General features: G+C 42.1%; 1 protein-coding gene across 1 annotated transcript in view; it reads right to left on the minus strand.

The window, feature by feature from the left end:
- LOC137913784 (protein shisa-8-like) overlaps positions 1-6,664 on the minus strand; it is a 44,368-nt gene extending 37,704 nt beyond the window's left edge. The window contains exon 1 of the mRNA XM_068757419.1: positions 6,102-6,664. Coding sequence (XP_068613520.1) covers positions 6,102-6,664 — 563 coding nt within the window. The remainder of the gene's footprint in view (positions 1-6,101) is intronic.
- Between the last annotated feature and the right edge of the window lie 14,225 nt (positions 6,665-20,889).

Below are 20,889 nucleotides of genomic sequence, written 5' to 3' on the forward strand. Positions count from 1 at the left end.
CCTGATCCAGCTGATTCTATGGGGCATGAATAAAATAAAAATAATAAAAAGTCCTGCCTGTATGCACAGAAAGAGAATGTATACATTACCACAAAACACGTACTTTCAGAAGTATGAGCTGACATCATTTCACGAAGGAACGCTAACCTAGATAATCTACCGATTTTATGTCATGATAACTTTTCCTGCTGTGCGAGTGACACATAAAGACATTATCCTCCTAAGAGTGACAAAATATTTTACAGCACTCACGAAGCTTTCATTCATGCATATTTCCTCAGGAATATTAAATAGCTTTTCTACAGCTATTTTCAGAAATTCCAAGTCTGGTTTTGTAAATTCATTCAACTTGCTTGAGCAACAAGGAAACACGGAATATGTACAGAACTACTACCAGTGGTAGTAAAAGTCACAAGTACTAGAATAAAAATAATTGTTGAAATGCGCTCTCCAGAAATCACCCAGTACTGCGCTGCTTCTCAGTCTTGTTTATTTCCACTACACTGGTTAAAATCCTTCAAGCCTTTTATTTAAATGGCAGAGTTCCAAATGGCAAAATGTGTAAAAGAAAACTTAAGGATGGTGGAAAAAAGACAGCAATCAGCGAGGAGCAACTGCCAAAGAAGACATCAGCCCGCTGTGGATTGGGCTTTACAGTGCAAAGGTAAAGTGAAGGAATAGGATGCACGTTAAGTCAATCAGAAAATGTTTACAATATTGTTAGGTGCGATAGCAATTTGAGATATTATAACAATTATCACCCCTTCATTCAATATGTACAGAGACTAATAAAAGGCATAAGCAGTGATTCCTTGTTGATTTGAGTTAACTGTATTTGTTTTATATTGTTGCAGCATCAGCGTCTGCATCTCTGTCGCTCTGTCTGTCTGTCGGTCTGTCTTTCTGTCAGAAAGATTACTGCAAAACTGCTGGGTGGAAAGAAAGAATGATGAAAAAAAAATCATCACAATAAACACAACTTTGATTCATCCCTCCACACCTGCAACGCTTTTTGGAAAGTTGAGTGCCTGCGTTTATCTCTGGCCTTAAACGACTGTCACTGTGGTGATGAAAAGCACCACTGCGGCTGAACAATAAAGGAAATAGAAAGCACTGTTCATGAAACACAATACAGTAGTGGAGCAGAATCGCCAATGGAAACGGTCGTATGGATCCCTAGTGGGCCGTTCAATCGCCTGTGCCCTTGAACACATGGTGCTTCAGTGGGATCACTTGTGATAAGTAGGCCGGGAGAGGGATGTTATGCTAAGTGTGTGTGTGTGTGTTTACATGAACACTGTGTATAAATTCGGCTCCACCTCATATTCCAATTCTTAAAATAAATTCCTAATTTACTTATTGCATGTATCAATGACAGCCAGACACCACCATGCTGGCTCTTCATGCTGTGCCTTTCGAACACCGAGATTAATTCATGCCTGGAAATTAGATTAGTTATGCGCTATTATATTTTATTTTATCTTGATACCATGAAAGGAATCTCTCCGTCTGTCTGAAATTTGCGTATCCTGACAACCAATCATGTGAATCACTTTATAAGCGCAATGTTCTATTTGAATAATTATATACTAGAAAGGTGAAGAGCTATCCTCAGACCACCCAAAGTCTTGATGCTTGATGTTAACATATTTAAAACTATAAAAGCACTCGGAGAGCGCAGACCTCCGCTAAGCATCTCAGCATCTCAGAAGCTCCATTTACTGCAATGTTCACGAAACCTTCAAAGCGATCCAGAAACCAGAATCTCTTCTGGATCGTCGCTAAAATTATATCATCTGTTCCTGGTACCGTTCCCAAAATTTCCTAAAAAATAATCCAGATCCCTCAGTAACCTAGAGGTAATAAGCAGGCCAACGATGCTCAGAAATCCAATCTGTTGGGGTTCATTGTAATTCAGCATGATCAGTATATCATTGATTATTTAGTTCACCAGACACTCCAATCTTTAAGTCTGCCGCAGAGGTGCAGCTTCTTCAGGGCTCAGTGGAGTCCAGAATTTCATCACCTACATCTGCAACCATCTCTTTGTTCGCTGCATCTCTTTGACTGCAGAACACTTCTGCTACTTCATGCTGAAATAATAGTACTAACTGCTGCAACTAGCACTGAACATGGAAAGGCACATCTCAAACAAACATGCTCAGAAGCGGCACAGCTATATATCATCCAGGTAGAGGTGTCAGTAATGGATACTGATTAATTCAAGCCACAGCATGAATGGTGGTCTTAAAGCGGCGTTTTGGGCATCAACATGTTCGCTAGAGATTTGACTCTCACTGATACAGACGGTCGGCACCTTGTGCCCGCTTTGTTTTCCCCTCCTCTGTCTCCCCTTTTTTTTTTTTTACCTTCATTCCACGTCATGAGGTGAGCTGTCATTAATTGGAAAAGCTTAACTTGGCGTATCGGTTCCCCTTCGCTGAATTAAATATCAAAGGATATAATTCATTTTTAATGTTGCTTTCTGCATGACAGACGCAGCACCAGACAGACTGAGAGCAAAACAAAAACACCAACAGCCCCCTGGGAGGTGAGAGGCGGTGCGTTGAGGGGGAGGAGCAGCGGGGGGGGTATTGTTTAGTTATGGGAGGTGTGTGTGTGTGTCTGTGTGCAGGCTTGTTTCATACCATAGATCTTTGCACCACTGCCTGTTGCGATTACCTGATCCAAGCTTTCAGGGCATTACAAACTTATCAGCTTTGTGGATAGATTTATTTTTGGAGTACACACACACACACACACACACACACACACACACACACACACACACACATACACACACAAACGGAGATATATTTTTGCACACTCACCACACTCAAAGATAAGTGAAAGTTCTTTGTTTCACTTTGGCTCATCCAATCAGCTACAAAACACAAAGTGGTCTCACAATGTTTAAATATCACTTCACTATCACTCGGGCCTTAAACTCTGTGCAATGAAATTCAGTCAGTAATCTCAGCTTCAACAGCAAAGCAGTCCTAAAACATAAACCAGTAAAGCCAAATGGCAACAAATGGCAAATTAGAATTGTAATTCTTATCAGGACCTCGCTCTCTTTTCTAAATTGTTCTTCCATCTAACTCTCCCTTCCTCATCTTTCTATCCTTTTCACCAGCTTCTTGTTTTCACCGTCTGGTTTCACCAGTTTCAGCAAGTACAAAGTGAATAACAAGGCACGAGGGCAGGTTTTGGCCTCCAACTCACTATTCACTGTTTCTGACAATGCCTTCTTCCATCCCTTTATTCTCTCCTTATTTATCCCTCTCACTCGTTTTACTATGTAGTGTCTTTGTTCTGTTGTGTGTGTGTGCATGTCACTAACCCCTTCCACTTTGCGACTGATGGTGCACAGGTGCTCCTGTTATGCTCAGTATTATTTGCTGCAAAGCAGCCATAAAGGAGCCTTGGAAACCCACAGACACATTTCCTTTGACATCACTTTAGTCTCGGAAGCGGCAATTCTTCATTTCAAAATTCAGTAGGGCAAGAGATAAGTAGGAGTAGACCAAATTTAACACTTATGGTACAAAATCGTGTTAGTAAAAGGCATTTAACATACTGACAATAATCGTCATACAGAAAAATGACCCCTTTGGGAAAGCGAGATAATTGTATTGGTTGTTATTAATGTAAAAAGATGCTCATTTTAACTTGTATTATCTTTGACATTGTGAGTTTCTAAGCAACTGATACCCACGCAACAAACTGCAGTTAAAAAAGTACATTTTCTCTGAACTGTCCAAAGCTGTAACTAAATATTTATATGTTCTGCTCCTGCTGATGTGACTGAATCCTGATCCTTAGGTTTAGGGAAAATACAAACAAACAAAACCACTTCATCACGGCAGTGAAAATAACACCATCATTAGAAAGAAAGCAATGCAGACAATTGAACTAGGACAAGAAGAAGTTGTATACATTGTTTACCACCTCACTTGTTTATTTGTGTAGTTGTGCCCTTGTCTGAGTGTGTGATGGAACATTTTGAGTACAGCACAGATTTCTAGCAAGCAGAGATGCACCATTATTGTTTATGGACTCTATATAGTCCTCATCCCCATCATTATTTGGCCACACTCCCTGTGGTCCAGCCATTTTTGCAATGTGATTGGCCTGCAGCCACATGAACCATATCCAGCCCTTAGATGCGCGGGTACCATTATTTACCATGCCAAAGATGTAACGTGTTTCCGGACTTTGGTTAGTTGTTTGGCACAAGGATCGATCTATTAGACTTTGGTGCCGATCCAAATCATTTGCAATTACATGATTTATGCTCCTATCTTTGAGAACAGTGCCTATAATCCTTGAACAAAAATTGTGCAATGACCTCACCATAAGATCTACCTCGCATCATGATCCAGAAGTGTCACCTGGAAGAAATCTAAAGAAGAATGCTTTGAAACATGAGTTGCGTTTGACAACGTGACCTTTAGATGGAGACAATCTCTACAGCATACCATTGATTCCAGTATTAACTGGGACTCGGGGGACAAAATGTTCCAAGAGCTGCCAGCCTTAATCGCGTTATTGGTGGCTCAGTCCACAGTTTTCCTCCACTTCCTTCTCATCTCATCCTCCTTTGGTACATCCAGTAATGACAGGATTGTAAAGCAACCCCAACGGCCCGACTCTTAACACCCGATAGACTGACGCTCTCTCTCTCTCTCTCTCTCTCTCCCCACCAACACACACCCCAGTTCTCCGCACAAGAATTAGCCACTGGCTGCACTCCCGTCAGAGCCGCTCAATATTCCAGCCATCCAAAAACTACCCGTCTCCCTTCTCATCGTTCACAGCAATCAATCACCTGCCAATGTGAGGCAGCTACATCGATACAGAGAAAAACACAACACAACTGCAATATTATTTTGCCCTCACTCCTCCTATATAGAGCCTGATTCCTGTTTGACCTCTATCCACGCCCCCCCTCTCTCTCGCTCGCTCTCTCTCCCCTCCTCCATCATTGTCCATTGCTCCCACATGATGACATGCAGACATCACACCAATTATCACTTTCTGGGCTTGATTCATTATCCAGCTGCTGACCTTCAAGCAGATATGCACATACACCCAAAGCAAATCTATTCACACGTGTACTAGTGTTGCAACGATTTGTCAATTACTCAAATCTTCACTTCTGTTGATAGCAATAGCAATCAATAACAAAGCAAAAATGCATTCATTGTACCAAAGCTCGCACAGTGAAGGATTTTCTGTTCTTCATTCTTAGTTTTAGGGGGAAACTATGACGCAAAATGCTTCAAATTTTCAATTTGGGAATTTTCTTTTGGAACATTTTGCACAATTTTTGCAACACTTTATAGACTAAACATTTGATTAGTTAAAAGACTCAATGGCGCAGCACGGCGGTGTATTGGTTAGAGCTGTCACCTCACTGCAGAGAAGGTGCGGGGTTTGAATCCTATCTGTGCGGAGTTTGTATGTTCTCCCCGTTTCTGCGTGGGTTCTCTCCGGGTTCTCCGGCTTCCTTCCTGCGATGAACTGGCGGCTTGTCCAGGGTGTACCCCGCCTCTCGCCCGTAGACTGTTGGGATAGGCTCCAGCACTACCCGCGACCCGGTAACGGATAAAGCGGTTAAGAAGATGAATGAATGAATGAATGAATGAATAAATTTTAGGCTAACGTGTTTGTTGTTGCAAAGGGCTAGTGTGCAAAACTATTAACTTTAGTATTTACCTAAACAAGAGAAAATAATTTAAATTCTTCAGAAATTGTTTGGCTTTTCTTCTAGAAAAAACAGCCTTTGTCATTGGTTTCGCCGTGACAGCTGGGTCTAAATTCAAGTTCAAATTCAGAGCTATGGAATCACACATGACCAGGGTTGATACATTCATCTGCCATCTATGGCATCTTCCATTTGACATTAGCTACACATTTAGCCATTCTATTGTAAGACACATATTCCTTTGGTTCCTGAACTTGAAAAATCAGAAAACCATCTTGCAGCCAGCAGTTCGGGAATGAATTATAAAATGAAATACAACCAGTTTCACAATGATTTGACTGCTCATTATCATCTATTCTCCGCCCATTCATCCACCTTCCTCACTTCATACCTGGAGTTGGTCATGTCAGTCTGTCCTCCTCGACTCTTCTCCAACCCAAGCTTGGTGAAAATCCCAACCAGCACCATGATGGCCACCACCCCACAGATTATATACACGATCATGTGGGTCCGATCCCGGTCTGGTTCTTGGTGGACCTCTGTGACCGGTGCGGCCGGTTTCCCAGTGTTTGCCCAGACGGGCGTGTCATAGTTAGAACAGGAATTCTGGTCCAAGCTGTGGATTTTGAACTGGCAGCAGAAGCGGTAAAAGCAGGAGCCACAGCAGAATAAGTAGATACCTGCGTTACAGTTGAAGGGCGGGTCCCATTGGCCCATGACGTCATAATAACCCCAGCATCGGTTACCGGCAGCAGGAAATGTGTTGTCTTCACCGGCCGTTGGCGTTGCCAGTGCGGCCTCTGGCACCGCAGACGGCTCTGCTGTCTGGTTGCTGGCGGAAGCCTGGGCCAGAGCTTGAGCTGGCGGCTGAGACGTCAGGCCACACAGAGAGGTCAAGCCCAGGAGAATGCCCAGCAAGACGCTTACCAAGACTGGCTGCATGGAGGTGTTCATCTTGGACTTTCGCTGATGTCTTTTGATAAGTCAGTGATGATGTGTGATTGTTAATGACAGGCCCAAGCTAAAGCTCCTATAGGTTAAAAACAAAGGGAAAGAGAGTTAAGCGGTTTCCTGGTGGAGAGTTCTAGATTACAGTAATAGAATGAACCTTTGCTGTTAGGAATCATCGAGGGCATTTAGACAACTATCAACAGATATGACTCAGTTGGCATTGTGGGAGTCTTTACCGCACACAGTTAGCAAAAACTAAATTGTCGTCAAGGGGCCGAGGAAGAATTGAGTGAAAGAAATCAATCCTGAAACATGTTCCTAAGTGGAGTTGATGAGCTCCCCTGTGAGCTGACATCCACACGCAGGCGTAATACAGTCCCTCGTAGTTTGGTGAGCAGAATTTCTGTGTGTGTGTGTGTGTGTGCATATGTGTTGCTAATCAAAGGAGATAATTGTCTCGAAATTTAGGAAATGTCGGCTATCAAAAAGTAGAGGTTGGTTTTCGACGCATCCAAATCTAGCTTGGAGGGTTCCAGTTCAGGAGGGGATGTTATGTACATATTTACTTGCCTCTGGCATTCCTGGCCATACGCTTCCCTGCTGAGTGGATGAATAATCCGTGAGAAGTGAGGGTTCCAAGATGAAGGTATTAAAAAAAAAAACCCAAAAAAACAGGGTAGATTCCTATAAAAGTCCCACACAGTCACAGCCTCCCACATGAAATGCTTCCCCCATGTAGACGGATTAATCCTCCTGGCTGGATAACAACTCTTTGCTCAATACTGGTGTCACATCCGTTTTAATGTCCTGGACAAACTCTGAGCACAGTGAAGTGCTTTCCACTACTTTCCTCTCACATCCATCCTCCTCCTATTGTCAATGTCACTGTTCAGGAGATGTTTTTTTATTTTTGTGGAGGGCATCTTTTTTGCTTCCACCTTGGTCCGCGCTGTACTCCCCTCCTTGAGATGTGAAGATCCAGTTAATCAGTCCCTGGAGTCTTTGTATCAAATGCTGATCTTGAATCAGGAGAAAGTTCTGTGTAATATCTCCCTCTTGTTCCCAGTCCCAACAGGTAACTTCAGCTATTCAAAAGTTTTTAAATCATTACTCCAGTCTCCCGCAATGCTGAAATCCTGCGATGATTACAGTCCACAAGCGTCCCTCTTGTACCTTAAGTGTGTTTCCTGTCGCGCGCACACACATCCACGCTGACATGCACAATCCCAAACAGCTCAAGTCTCCAAGCAGTCGCACAAGGAGTCCAATGTTTTTTTTTTCTTCCCCAGCGTTTATTGGGGCTCCTGTTGCTGCCGCTCCAATGACACCCTCCTGTGTGTGGATCCAGGTATCGGTTACGGACCCGGGACACCAGCTGGGTGCCGTCAGCCTGTCCTACAACTGCTAAGACTAAGGGGAGAGAGGAGAGGAGGAGAAATGGAGAGGGGAGGGCTGATGTTGTGGTTCTGACTCCCTTGTCTTAGCGTTGCTGCACTCAAGACTCGGGAGAAGCTGTAAAAAAGAGATGCTGGATTTACTTAAAGAGAGAGGAGTGTCCCATTTCCCTGATTGCGGCTCGCTCTTTGATGATTTCTCCTTCCTCAGCTTTTAATTATGTCTCTTTTCCTAATCTCTCGCTACTCTTTTTGACATTTTTCTTTTCTCCACACAACTTACCTCACTCTTTCCCTTCTCAGCCTGATGCTGGGCTGTGTGGGCTCAGGTCGGTTTCGGAGGAAATATCAGCGTGAGGTCAGAAAACCTTTGGACTGGCCTCTGCACCTTCAGTAGTACAGGTGCACAAGCCTCCCCGGAATCATTTTCCTCTAGACCTTGAGGACGATAGAGAGAAGTGGAGCCAAACAGCCGTCTGTCCCCAAGTGCCGATCAAAAAATGTCCTGTTTTCAAAAGAAGCCCTCTTGGAAATAAAGGACTATCTGCAGCAGCCGCTCTTTGTTTTGTTGTTGCTTCCAAAACTCAGTTGCCAGTTCTCCTAATTTTCTTCTTTTTTTTTTCCTTTTTTGATCAGAAAATTTAACCCCACCAAAAAATATCGAAGGAATAATATGCAACAGTTTTTAAAGAAATGCTGCATATAATCCCCAAATGCTCATGCAATGAATTTTGCTGTCAATTTCGTCCTTGTCCGGCTGCAGCGTCTTTGAAAACAGGCATAATTTGATATATATGTATAGGAATTTTATATATATATCATATCTATGTGTTTTCACTGGTGCTCTGCTTGTGAGATGCTCCAAACAAAAGTAGGAAGAGAAAGGAGAAGCAAGATTCTTTTTTTTATTCCATTCTCCCCCTTTGTTGCTGCCTCTCCATCAGTGCGTATTCCTTTATTTCCTGCGTCAATGTCCCGTCCGTCGGCGATGCTCGCGCTGCTGCTGCTCTCTGGCAGGACTGGATGACAATGTCTCTCACACACACTCCCTTTCTCTCACTCCTCCCTCTCTCACTCACTCCTCCCCTCCCTGTTGGTCTCTCTCTCTCTCTCTCTTTCTCTCTCTCTCTCACGGACACATATTCACTTATATCTTTTGTGGGTAAATGAGAGCAGCTCCGGCTTGCTGACTCTCCTTTTCACCCCTTTCTCTCTCTCTCTCTCTCTCTCTCTCTGTCTCTCTCATTATGTTTCACTCATACCATCCTCTTTTGTCCCACATGTTTTGTTTTCATTTAAGCTTCTTAGCCTCTTGTCTTTTTTTGTCTTTATCTTCCCACCGTTCCTGTCTTTCCTGCCCTTTTATTTTCCATTCATCACAGTTTACCCCCGGTGTGTGTCTAACCTTTTCAGTTTGCATTGGCCACCTGTCCCCCCCACCCCTTCCTTCGTATTTTCATTTTCCAATTATTAATGAACTTTCATCTCCTCTGCTTTCATCCTTTCCCAAATTCGCTTCCTCCTTTTCTTGATGAATAATTTTCTCTCCCAAAATGTCAGTCAGTCCAAACAAATGGGCTCTATGCTGACTGAGCATTGTCATATGCAGGTATGCTTACGTTTGCAATGCGCGGTTGGCTTGGCGTGTCTGTGTGTAATTACTGCGCCAACACCTCTCCGCTTCCTCGTCTTTGTGTGAGCACGTCTGGAACATGTGTGCTGCTGCAGTCTATAGGGACTGATTCACAGAGCTGGAGAGAGATGGATGGAAAGAGGGCAGCAAGAGTAAGATAAAGCCGGAGGAAGAGGGAGGCAGGAAGAGAGGATGAGGATGAGAGTGTGGTTTGTGCCAAAGAGAGAGGATAGAAAGGGTTTGACAGAGAGAAGGAGGGGAATGAAAGAAGAGAGGAATTATCGCAGGGAAGGGAGGGGGATTAAGAAATATGGAGAACGGAACTGGAATGGGAACTGACAAAGGGATAGGATGGGAGGTAAAGACAGGTAGGAAGAAGAAAAAGGAGAGCTGTCTCGAGGGAAAGTGACATATCGGACGTAGAGAAAACGAAAGAGGGAATAGAGAAGGGAAAAAAAACTCTGGGCCCCAGACAATTCCCAGTAAATAGATGAAGAGAGAGGGACTGGCATAATCTCAGATAAAATGCTTACTGTGAACTAGATTCTGAGTAAGACGTAGCGCCTTTGGGTCTGAACATGAAGAGTTCAGCTTTGGGAAACACAGGCAGGAAAAATGAGCAAAGGAAACGGCTTAATATTTTATTCTGTTTTTAAGCGACTAACATTATATTCTTCTTAAATATTCTTAAATATTTTTTTTTTTGCAAAGATTTTGCCATGAAAGCTTAAAATCATCCGTTAATTTATCTGTTACCTCTTTCTGTTTTCATCTTCTTTTTTTGCCCCACTCTTCCTCACATTCACTTCAGTCTGAGTTTGTGAGACATAGTTTGTTTATTTTGCTTGTTGTTGTTGTTGTTGTTGTTGTTGCTGCTGCTGCTGCTGGTGGAAGCATGTTGTGTTTTTCCCTAGACTTACCCACAGCTCCTCTCCACTGGCTGTTTTTACTCTGTCCAACCTTCTCCACCTAATTTCTTCTTAATATCTTTGGCAACTGAATTATATAAAGAAATGCACCCAGTCATATTTAGAAAATGCACACAACTACACACTCCAGCAGCTTAACGCCACGGTGTCGTTATGCAACGCAAATCAGCTAATCCTCCTCCTTCATGCTGTCTGACATAAAATTGTCCTCAGCACATTTTCTCTAATGGAAAGCAGGTCATTAATTTCGGGGGCGGGGGGGGGGTGGGGATCAAAGTTGGAATGAATCAGCTGCTCCGGACGCCGCCTCCAAAAGCAGAGAGACATCTGAGCAAAGGGTGCTGGCTCAAAAGCAAGAGGGTAAAGAAAGGAGGATGAGATGGATGGAGAAGCAGAAAGTGGTGGGAGGAGACCATTGGGAGAGATGGAGAGCGGAGGGTACAGATTGAAAGGGAAACGTGTCTTTAATCATGTCTTTCTCTCTCTCTCTGCTTGACGCACGTTTCCCTCTGTCTGTTTCTAGCCTGTCTTTTTTCTCAAACAGCAGTAGGTCAATAAATAGGTTTTAGTGTTTCAGCTAAAAGCTACCTGCGTCATCGCTTTATTTCACACAACTGAGTTTGGATTGGTATATCAAATATGTGTAATACATTTGTTACAAATCTTTAAATTCAATGTGTGCACCTCGTATGTGAGGTTAAATCTTTGGAGTTACAAGTCGGCAGGGCTGATTGCTCTGTCCTCAGTGTGCATGGATATCTCTGATATCAGCAGCAGTGCATGCACCGTTTCTGTGTTTCAGTGTCCCATGAGACTGAGAGGTGCTGTAACAAATCCATCTGGTGACAGGTCGGAGGGACGATGGCGGGGGGGTAGATATCAGAGCGGAACTTCACCTCCATCTGTTTACATCCCTGGGTTAGCATGATTTATTTGGACACTTTTATTCCCCTTAAAATCTGTTTTATTTTTCCAGATTTTCATCTTTCTTCCATGTGATAACAAAACCAACCACAGGCTGTTCTCTTCCCTCACTTTCACATCACACTTTCAACCTCTCTTCTTCCCTAGTAAGCATTGTCCTTTCCTTCACCACTGCTTTTCTTCTCTTCCTCTGCCTCTTTTATTCACTTGACCTTGATTACATTTGATGGAAAACTTGAGGAGGATGCAGTACACTTCCTCCAAGCCAACATCATAAGCCTTAATCTCATTCACCTGCAGCCCCCACTTGAAACCGCTCCTCATCTTCACCTTCACCTGGTCCTCTCCTCAGCACGTTTACACCTATCATCTCATCTTCTCATCCTTTCATCTCTCAAACTCCAGCGTCTACGCCACGTCTGGCTCAAAAGCAAGAGGGTAAAGCCACTATGCAAAGACAATAAAGGCTTTCTATTCTATTCTATTCTGTCGCTTCCACCACTTTTATCCATGTTTTTTTTTAAATCCCTTTCATGAGCTGATCGCTGCTCCTCGTTCCCGTCTTCTCCGGCTGTCACTCAGCGTTGAATAGTACAGGATGTAGAAGGTAAGATATTTGGGCCCGCTCAGAAAAGGCCATGACAGGATACAGTAAGAGATCCAAAATAAGGGGTGGGCCTTGACCTAACCTGAAAGACCAATCAATATAAAAGGAAGATCCTCCATGGTTTGAAAGACAGTGAATTGAACATTAAAATGTATTCAATGTATGTAATTTCAATAGTACAAGTCGTACTGTTAAAATTATCTGTTGCTCAGCAACAGGTATTTTTAATTCTTATGACTTATAACACATTCTACAATTGGTCACAAATAGAGTGGATGAAAATCATCAGATCATCAGAAGAGGGCTTTCAATCAGCAAACTGAAGGAGGCACCAGGATAGATTACTAGTCAGATTATCATCATTCCGGGTCATCAATAAAGGATTATCCAACCGTTCTATGCAGGAGGTCAACATCTTATTAACCGTCTGTCTCTGTTTCATCCTGATGCAGTAACAGTCCCCTGCAAAGCTATCGACTCGGTGTGCGTGCGTCAACAGGGGCAGCCTCAGTAACTCAATCAGCCAGTCAGAGATGGGATCTATTCTCACTTGTTGTCGGGCGGGACGGCATGAAGAGAGATGTGAGTGAGTGAGTGAGTGAGTGAGTGAGTGAGAGAGAAACAGGTTGAAGGAAAGGTCACCAAAAGGGAACGAAAGAATGAGATGTTTTGCATGCAATGTGCACAGCCACCTTATTTTTAAACACACTGTGCATCTTAATAGTCTTGTTTAATTAAGATATTTGTATTTTATATTTATGCTGTTAATATATGCACCAGTGTACCAAGTCAAATTCCTACTAGGTGTGAATGTACTGGAAGATAAATACTTTTCTGCTCCTGAAAGAACCAGATTAAAAAGGATATAGAAAACTATGTGCAAATGCAGCCCAAGAGTATTAAAAAAGTTACTTGTCACTGATTTTAAGTCTTTTTAATAATTATTTTGGGGGGGGATTTTTGTCTCTTTGTGTCTTTTGAGTCTTGTTGTGTGTTTTATTAATCTATTTTGGCTCTCGCCGCCTTGCCGTCTTTTATGTTGTTTCTCTTACTTGGTTTGAGTCTTGCTTTTTATCTTTGAGGGCACAGACGTCTGAGCTGCCCTGCACTTTGTAAGGGCAAGACAAACATTGGTTATTATTACTCTTTGTCATCTTTAAACGCTTTTTTTATACTATGTCACAGTAGTGCATCTTTATGTAGGAATACGAGTTTGTATGTTTTTGAAGTAGTTTGGGCATTTTGGACACGTTTTCTAGCCATTTATTTGTTATTCATTTCATCATTTTGTATCTCTGTGTTTGCTTTGAGTCTATCCGGTGTCATTTTGAACCTGCAATAATAATCAACAACAAGAAATGTCAACGTTCACTTAAGGCAGCTTTTTATAGCTTTTATAGGACAGTCTGACAGCGCCAGCCCCTGGGTATGTGCTTGTTCAGTAATCCATGCATGATGTCAGAGCATGCTGGGAGATGATCGCAAAAAGACAAAGGAAGGAGTAGTGGGTTAGAGTTCCACCAAAGGGACCTGGATGCTGTAGAAACACTAAGTTCCCCTGCAGTTCTGCTTTCTTCTGCTCAAGTTTTGTAACACAAAGCAGATTTGCAAAAGTTGTTGCAGCTCAGTAAGGTTGATTTTCTATTGGATATTAATGATTTGTGTCGATGACCAAATATAGTGTCCCATAATTAATGTCTTTGTCAAATACAAATGATGTGCTTGCAACCACCGTTCTGGTCTCAGTTTGTGTCTGTGTCTGTCCTTGCATTTTGTGTACGTGTATGTGCATTGAATTTGTGGATTTCAGTGGATTAGCCTAGTTTAGAGCTGAAGTATAATAACTGAGGCTCCTAAACATGTGGATGAGTCATTTTTGGTCGAGTACCGCTGATGACATCATCATGCATTTCACAGTGCCTCTCTCCCTGGAGCTGTTTATCCAACAATTCTAAATTTAACATGGTATCACACTCACAGACAACACATTGCAACCGGTGCCGACGACTACCTGCATGCTACGAGGAACCCAGGAGATTTCATGAAGGGCTGTAAACCGGTGAAAGTCCCATATATTTTATAGGGTAAATACATGGCATGTATTGGAAAGCAACCCCCCCCCCCCAGAGGCATTTCTTTTCTTTTTTTTTGTGGCGGGTGGGGGGGGGGGGGTGGTGTATTTTTCCTGATGTAATCTAAAATGTTCATGCTGAGAAGGCAGTATCAAAGTCAAGGCTTCCTCTTTAATTAGATTTTTTTAAACTTCAAGGGGAAAGTTGAGTTAAAGAGGCTTATAGCACTGCTGGAGTTACTCTTCTTTTCTTGGGAGGGGTGAAACCAGGAGAATGTTTAATGTACTTTGAACACAGAACGATTCTGAATTGTATTCATTTAAATATTCGTTCCGAGCAGTCTTGCATCCAGAAAGATCTAAATTTGTTGTCTAATGAGCAGTTTTGGGCTAGAAATATTAATTTGCTATCAGTGAGCAGAGGTAGATGAGACATGTCTGATTCTGCAGTTCATGAATGTTCATGAACAATACTACATCTCTCCCCAAAAAAATGAATCCAGTCAACCAAGAGATGTGCCTTGTAGCCCTAAAAGGACTACTTGGAGAATAGTCCTGGGTAGCAGTAGATTAGAGATTTACTGGAACAGTAGTATTCTTGTTGTCCCAGTAAATCCCTGATGGTGACAATTGCACCTTATTTCCATCTCTTCCCACTCGTTGAAGTCTTCACAGTCAAATATGTGTCAGTGTAAGTGAATTAACTCCTAAAATGTTTTGTCTACTTTTCCTCCTTTTTTATTCAAATGTTTTAAGCCTCCACACTTTTTTAAATACTATATTTTCAATCAGGAGAGGCAAGTGAATAAAATAAAGACAATAGTTTATTGTAATAAAATATTTGCAATATTTATGTCGGTCTTCAGTCTTCAGCAGGGGCGTCTGCCTTGAGCGTCAAACGCATGAACGAACAAGACGATCACACATCCGACAGCAGGAGGTGACAGGCCAGCAGTGAAGGTGTGTCAGTGTGCCTCTGTTTCGATGTGAACAGCTGATGAGAGCAGCCAGTTATCAGAATGGACAGCTCCAGACAAAGACGGTCAGCGATGAAGACTCCCTGAAAGGTATGAATGACCTGATGGAACCATCAGCCCGAGTTAAAACAAGGCTAGCTGTTAAATGATCCATTTACTTAAGCCATTTAAATGGATATAAATGATCTTCTTTTGTACTGTAAATGAATGATAATTGGTCACCATGAAAACCCACGTTATGGCCTGAGACGCTGTCTGCTCATGAGTTCAAATGGAATTCAAAAGTCATGCACTGTCACGCGCATTAATTCCTGTATGGATGGGGATATATGGCCTTGGTAAAACTGACTCCCAATACATTTCAACGACAGTTATTGCAGACTGGTCGTGAGGCCGTCATGTGCACACGGGGAACTCGACTTATACCGGCTCGTTGAAGCAAGGCCAGAATCACTGAGCATTCATGCAGCCACCTTGACGCATCAGTCATCATATGGCACAACAACAACAACAGCAGAAAAGCCATGGATTAAGGTTCATGTGCAAGGTGAAGGACTGGAGAAGAGAGTCTCCCGTCTTCTTTCCTTCCTTTCTTTGCTCCTTTCTTCCTGCAGTACAGGCTTTAAAAATACAAGACATTCTTATAAAATACAAGACATTCTTATAAAATAAACGTGTCTGTAAGAAAAGGAAGTATATCAGTGTTGCATAGTTGTTTTAGCCACTTGCCCCGTACATCCAGGACAATCTGCTGTGTGGGGCCGAGGAGGTCAAGTCGAGTGCGGTGTTGGGATTTAGAGAGTTTGACATCCTGCTAACAATCCCCCTGTTGGTGAAACCATTTAGAGGTACAAATAGTAAGATGTCTCGTTTTTAGCTGGGGGGCATACAACACAATAATAGCATCAGCTGTCAGCCGTGAAGACACTTTGGGGAAAGTAAGCATTCAGCTCGGAAGATGAGCTGTTGAATCAAGAGAGGCTGAAACACAGAGATGGAGAGACTGTAAAGAAAAGGGGAGCTAAGGGACAGAGACGACTGGGTGAAAGAAGGTTCCTTTCAGTTTAATTAGTGTTGGCAAATTAATTAGCAGCAGGATGTGAATTAATTAGTGTTCCACAGTCAGTTTAAAGGCAGCGCCATAAGGAGCCACCGTAGCGGTCCCATAAGGCATTGCACTTTGTTGCAGCCCAAGCATTATCCTATTAATTAGCAATTAGACGCTTCATGCATCCAACCCGCTATCAATCTCTCTCTATTTTTCTTATTTTCTATATATTCTCGGAAGATTGTTTTTTTTTTTTTTGGCCTCCAGCACATCTTCAGGAGACATACGTGCCACCTTCCTGCTGATAGCCCTCTTTGCGTTTGCAGCTGCATTACACATTTGTGTAACTTACTAATTTTGTTTCTCTTCGTCCATGCAGCAAACTGTCACCCTTAGGGTCTGTTTTCCTTGATCAAAAAAAAAACCTAGATACACATTAGGAGATTCAGAGCTTTTCAGTATGTAGTACTGAAGATTTGAATTTGGAATGCTCAACCCAAAACCTCTGGATATTGTAACAGCTATTGCCTTATTTAAAACAAACTTAACCCCAGGTTTGTGTGTTTTAATTAATACGTCTGTGTCAGTGCACAGGAAATTGGCTGGTATGAAGAATGATGCATGTTTAGTTTTCACACAAATACATAATTGAAGACTCCACTCCTCAAGGTATTGCTGATCCAGTTCAATTCTACTCATTCTGTTTATCATCCTTTCCTTCCAGACGTGACACTTTTGGTAAAGGATGCTTTGATCACATGATGAAAGTTCACCAAACCTTTGCTGGATACAAATCGTTTTAGCTGTCGACAAAAATAAAGTCCGTGGAGCGCTTTCTCCAAACAGTAGTGGCGTTATCCCTCATTTCAAATTAGAAGATGTGGACCGATTGGCTTGAGGAACACAGGCAGTAAAGTCATTTGGCATATACGAGGCCAGAATTGTGATTTTAGTGATGGCAGGAAAATGAAAGAGGCGTGGATTAGAATGGATTGAGCATTACCTAGCAGCCATTAAAAATTTGAATCTGATTTTCTTTGTATGGAAAATTGTTCCCTAAGAGGTTTCCTTTCATGTAACAGCCAACTAAAATTAATTTCACACGATACATTTGGTTAATTCCTAGTCTAACTAATTTATGGGTGGCTCAGCAGTCCTGCTACCCTTCAATGATTTTTATATATTTTTTCCCCTTAAAGATGGGTGAAGAAATAAAGGGTTTCATACTCTGAGCAGTGGTGATTGATTTTCTGTCATCAGTTAGAAAGTACAGCTAGAGGAAGAACAAGAGTCTAAGAAAATTCTAGAAAATTGTGATTTCAGGTTGACTCCTGTGCTCTATTGATCGTCCCTCCAGCGCTGTTATAATAATAATACTGATACCTCTGTCACAAAAAAATAGGGAAACCATCAGATGCTAACGTTTGTCAATAGTAGTTAGTGACATACATCACAGTGTGTGGATTGATTAGTGGTGCATTATTTGTAGGTCAATTCCCTGACAAGTCATTGTTACCCTTGGTTACCGTTCACACAATTCATATGGCACATGTCTGAACATGGTTGGTGGCCCTCAGACCCTAATCAGGGATTTGCTTTATCATATAGCTCATGTTTCTATGATCCTTGTTTAGTACCTCAACTAGAAAGGTTAGTCTTACCCTGTCTGTTTGTTTATTTGTCAGCAGAATTGTGCCAAAGCTACAGAAATCTTCAGGGAATAATGCACCGATCCTAATGAGCAAATCAGGCATATATAGAGATTGTATCTTTGATCTTACATAGCTTCTCTCAACCTCAGGCTGTGCTGCTTTGAGGCAGACAGCTCATCAAGATGAGAGAGAAGTTTTGGGTCGTATGCTCCCGAAACTTAACATCAGGATTAAAGACACAATTCCTGCCCCAAGGCATAAACTTGCAGAATTAGAAGCTTCAAAATCCTAGTGTGCGAACTCTGCTGAAAATGAAAAGCAAGCGGTTTTGGTCCATTTTGTCTGGATCATAGTCTCTTTATAAAAACTCAACAGCCTTTCTACCTCCTATTAATCCTTGCAGCCCTTGAGCAAAGCCGTCTGATGGTTGACATAGCTCTGCATTTTTTCTTAGTCCTCATATTTCCAAGAAAAAGTAGAAACGCAAGTTTAGATGAGGTTTGGCGGGCCAACTTCATACACAGTAGGGACACCGATAAAACCCCTGCTGTGGCAACACTATTATGTTACATCACGCTGATGATGACCACTGATTGATCTCCAGCTAATTATGTAGCCATGGTTGGTGGTTATTCCCGCCCATGTCATTGACCACAGCGGCGCTTGATCAATGCTAATCGCTCCCCATGAGACACGTGACTATGACTTTTACTGGAGACACACGTCATAGAATTTCCCTCTGGGGTCACTACAATTATTCCAATTCTGATCACAAAAAAGAAAAACCACAATGAATTGGGTGGTGTCAGAATCCAAGTCTACACTGAAGATGTTTGATTAAAATTCAAACTTGACAGGGCACACTTTAAGTTAAATATGTGTGTGCTTGTGACAAGATGCATGCAAATATGCCTCACTCTCTATGTGTGTGTGTGATGTAAGAAGAACACACAGCTCTCTGCACAATACTCATGCATGAACATGCTTTCCCAGAAACTTCAGGGCATGTAAAGCTAAAAAGAGCAGAGTGCCGGGCCACCAGCTTAACGGATCAGAGGAGGGTAATAATATTGTACTGGAGTCAACAGTAAATCACAAACAGACAAGGTCAGCTTCTGAGTAATGACCATAACAATGTGAGGAGCCCCCCTCCGACTAATGATCTAATAATGGTGGAACGGACACATTCCTTGGGGTCGGGTGCATCTGTATGTGGATTTGCAAGTGCATGACTGAACAATTGTGCATTTTGGATAGATTTACTTTGAAAGCTCGGTTTGGCAAACCATCTACCTTTCCCATTTCCCTCAGCCAGGAAACAATAGCTCCCCTACTAAATATAGACGGTCTGCGTTTTACCTCGCCCCTTCTTCACTATTTCACCTCTCTGAGACACAAAATCTCTTTCTCTCTCTTTACACCATTCTTCCTCACATTTCCTGTTTTCTCCTTGCAAGCCCTCAAATCATTTGGATATAATAACGGGGCAATTCAAGTGATGTAAATCAAACACAAAGAGTATGAATTGGTAATAGGTTTAGATTTGTGGTCACTAGAGGGCAAACCCAAATGGCTCGACTTCTCACTTATCCATCGCGCTACGATTCGACTAAACAAACATTAATTTCACCCTTGGTGCTGAAACCACAGCAAATTTACAATTTCAAGAATTCCAAAAATGTTAAACATTCAGTGGGTCCAAATTCTGAAATCTGATGCTGTGTCTTGCTTTTACGTATCAACTCCGATTGAATAAAGATAAAAGAAACAATGTTTCCCATATTTGTGTCTTTATTCTCTTAAATAAATTCTTCTTGACACTGAAGCATTTTGTAAGCAACACCAAACCGCATACACAGTCAATAATGATTTGGTAATCAACACTTTGATCAAATTACAAAATGATCTTCTGTTGTCAGCCATCTAGGATACATGCAACGCCTAACTTTCAAATCTCTTGACTTTCAAATGAGATCAAATCCATTAAACTTATTAAAATGAAGAAAATAAATGAATGACCTCACTGTTCTGCAGCATGAGCTTCTTGATATGCGGACCATGAGACGCATGCTGCAGCCTCATTAACACATTTGATCCTGTTCTTTCATACGCTGATGCTCTTTTTGCACACCATCCATCCCACTGCAGCGCTGCGATCAGTGCAAGCCAAGCTCGCTGTCATGGCAGCCAATGGGGTCACGCTGATGCTAAAAGCTTTGATGAGTGTTTACTCATTGCACTACACTCAGCCCCACTGCCCCATTATCATTCCCCCCCACCACCACCAGCACCACACCACATGCCGTGTCAGCGTTTTCTCAGCCTGCGTGATGCATTGCCATGCGCAGGAGAAATGTGTGTTTGCCACTGCACAAACGGACAAGATTGTTCCGTTTTACTGCTTGTGTCTGTTAATGTGCAGTGATTATTGTTATACAGTTTGTAATTATTTGCCTTGTATCTGTTGTGTGGAAATGTTTTGCAAAGGGAACAAATAAAAAATAGCTGTATGACAAGCTCAGTACCATATCAGGTCATGTGGATAGTGATGCGATGGATTTCTTCTTCCAGTGAAAGATGAGAGAAGATCATTTGAATTGCAATGAAGAACCTGTTTGGTGTCCTTCTCCTTCACACCAAATATTATGATCTCAATAGATAAACATAGCACTAATGCAATCACTGAGCATCTGCTTTTGCTTTGTAGAGCTGCTTTTACACAGATATACAAAGAAAACTGATGGAAGTAACAAGAGTTCCCAACATGTCACAATGATTTCTCCTCCTGAGTTAGTTAGTACATCTGCTATAATAATATTATCATGTCCCCCATCAGCACTGACTACAACATTAAACTTCCTCCCCACTTCCTCATCCCCAGCCTGTCCCAAAGTTCTCTCTTTTTGTGCCCATTCATTCAGGTTCTGGGTTCTGGGTCTATTTTTTATTTTTTTGTCTCACCCGTCTTCTCATTTTAGCCTTTCTGCGCCATA

The sequence above is a fragment of the Brachionichthys hirsutus genome, unplaced genomic scaffold, assembly GCF_040956055.1.
Source record: "Brachionichthys hirsutus isolate HB-005 unplaced genomic scaffold, CSIRO-AGI_Bhir_v1 contig_853, whole genome shotgun sequence".
NCBI lineage: Eukaryota > Metazoa > Chordata > Actinopteri > Lophiiformes > Brachionichthyidae > Brachionichthys > Brachionichthys hirsutus.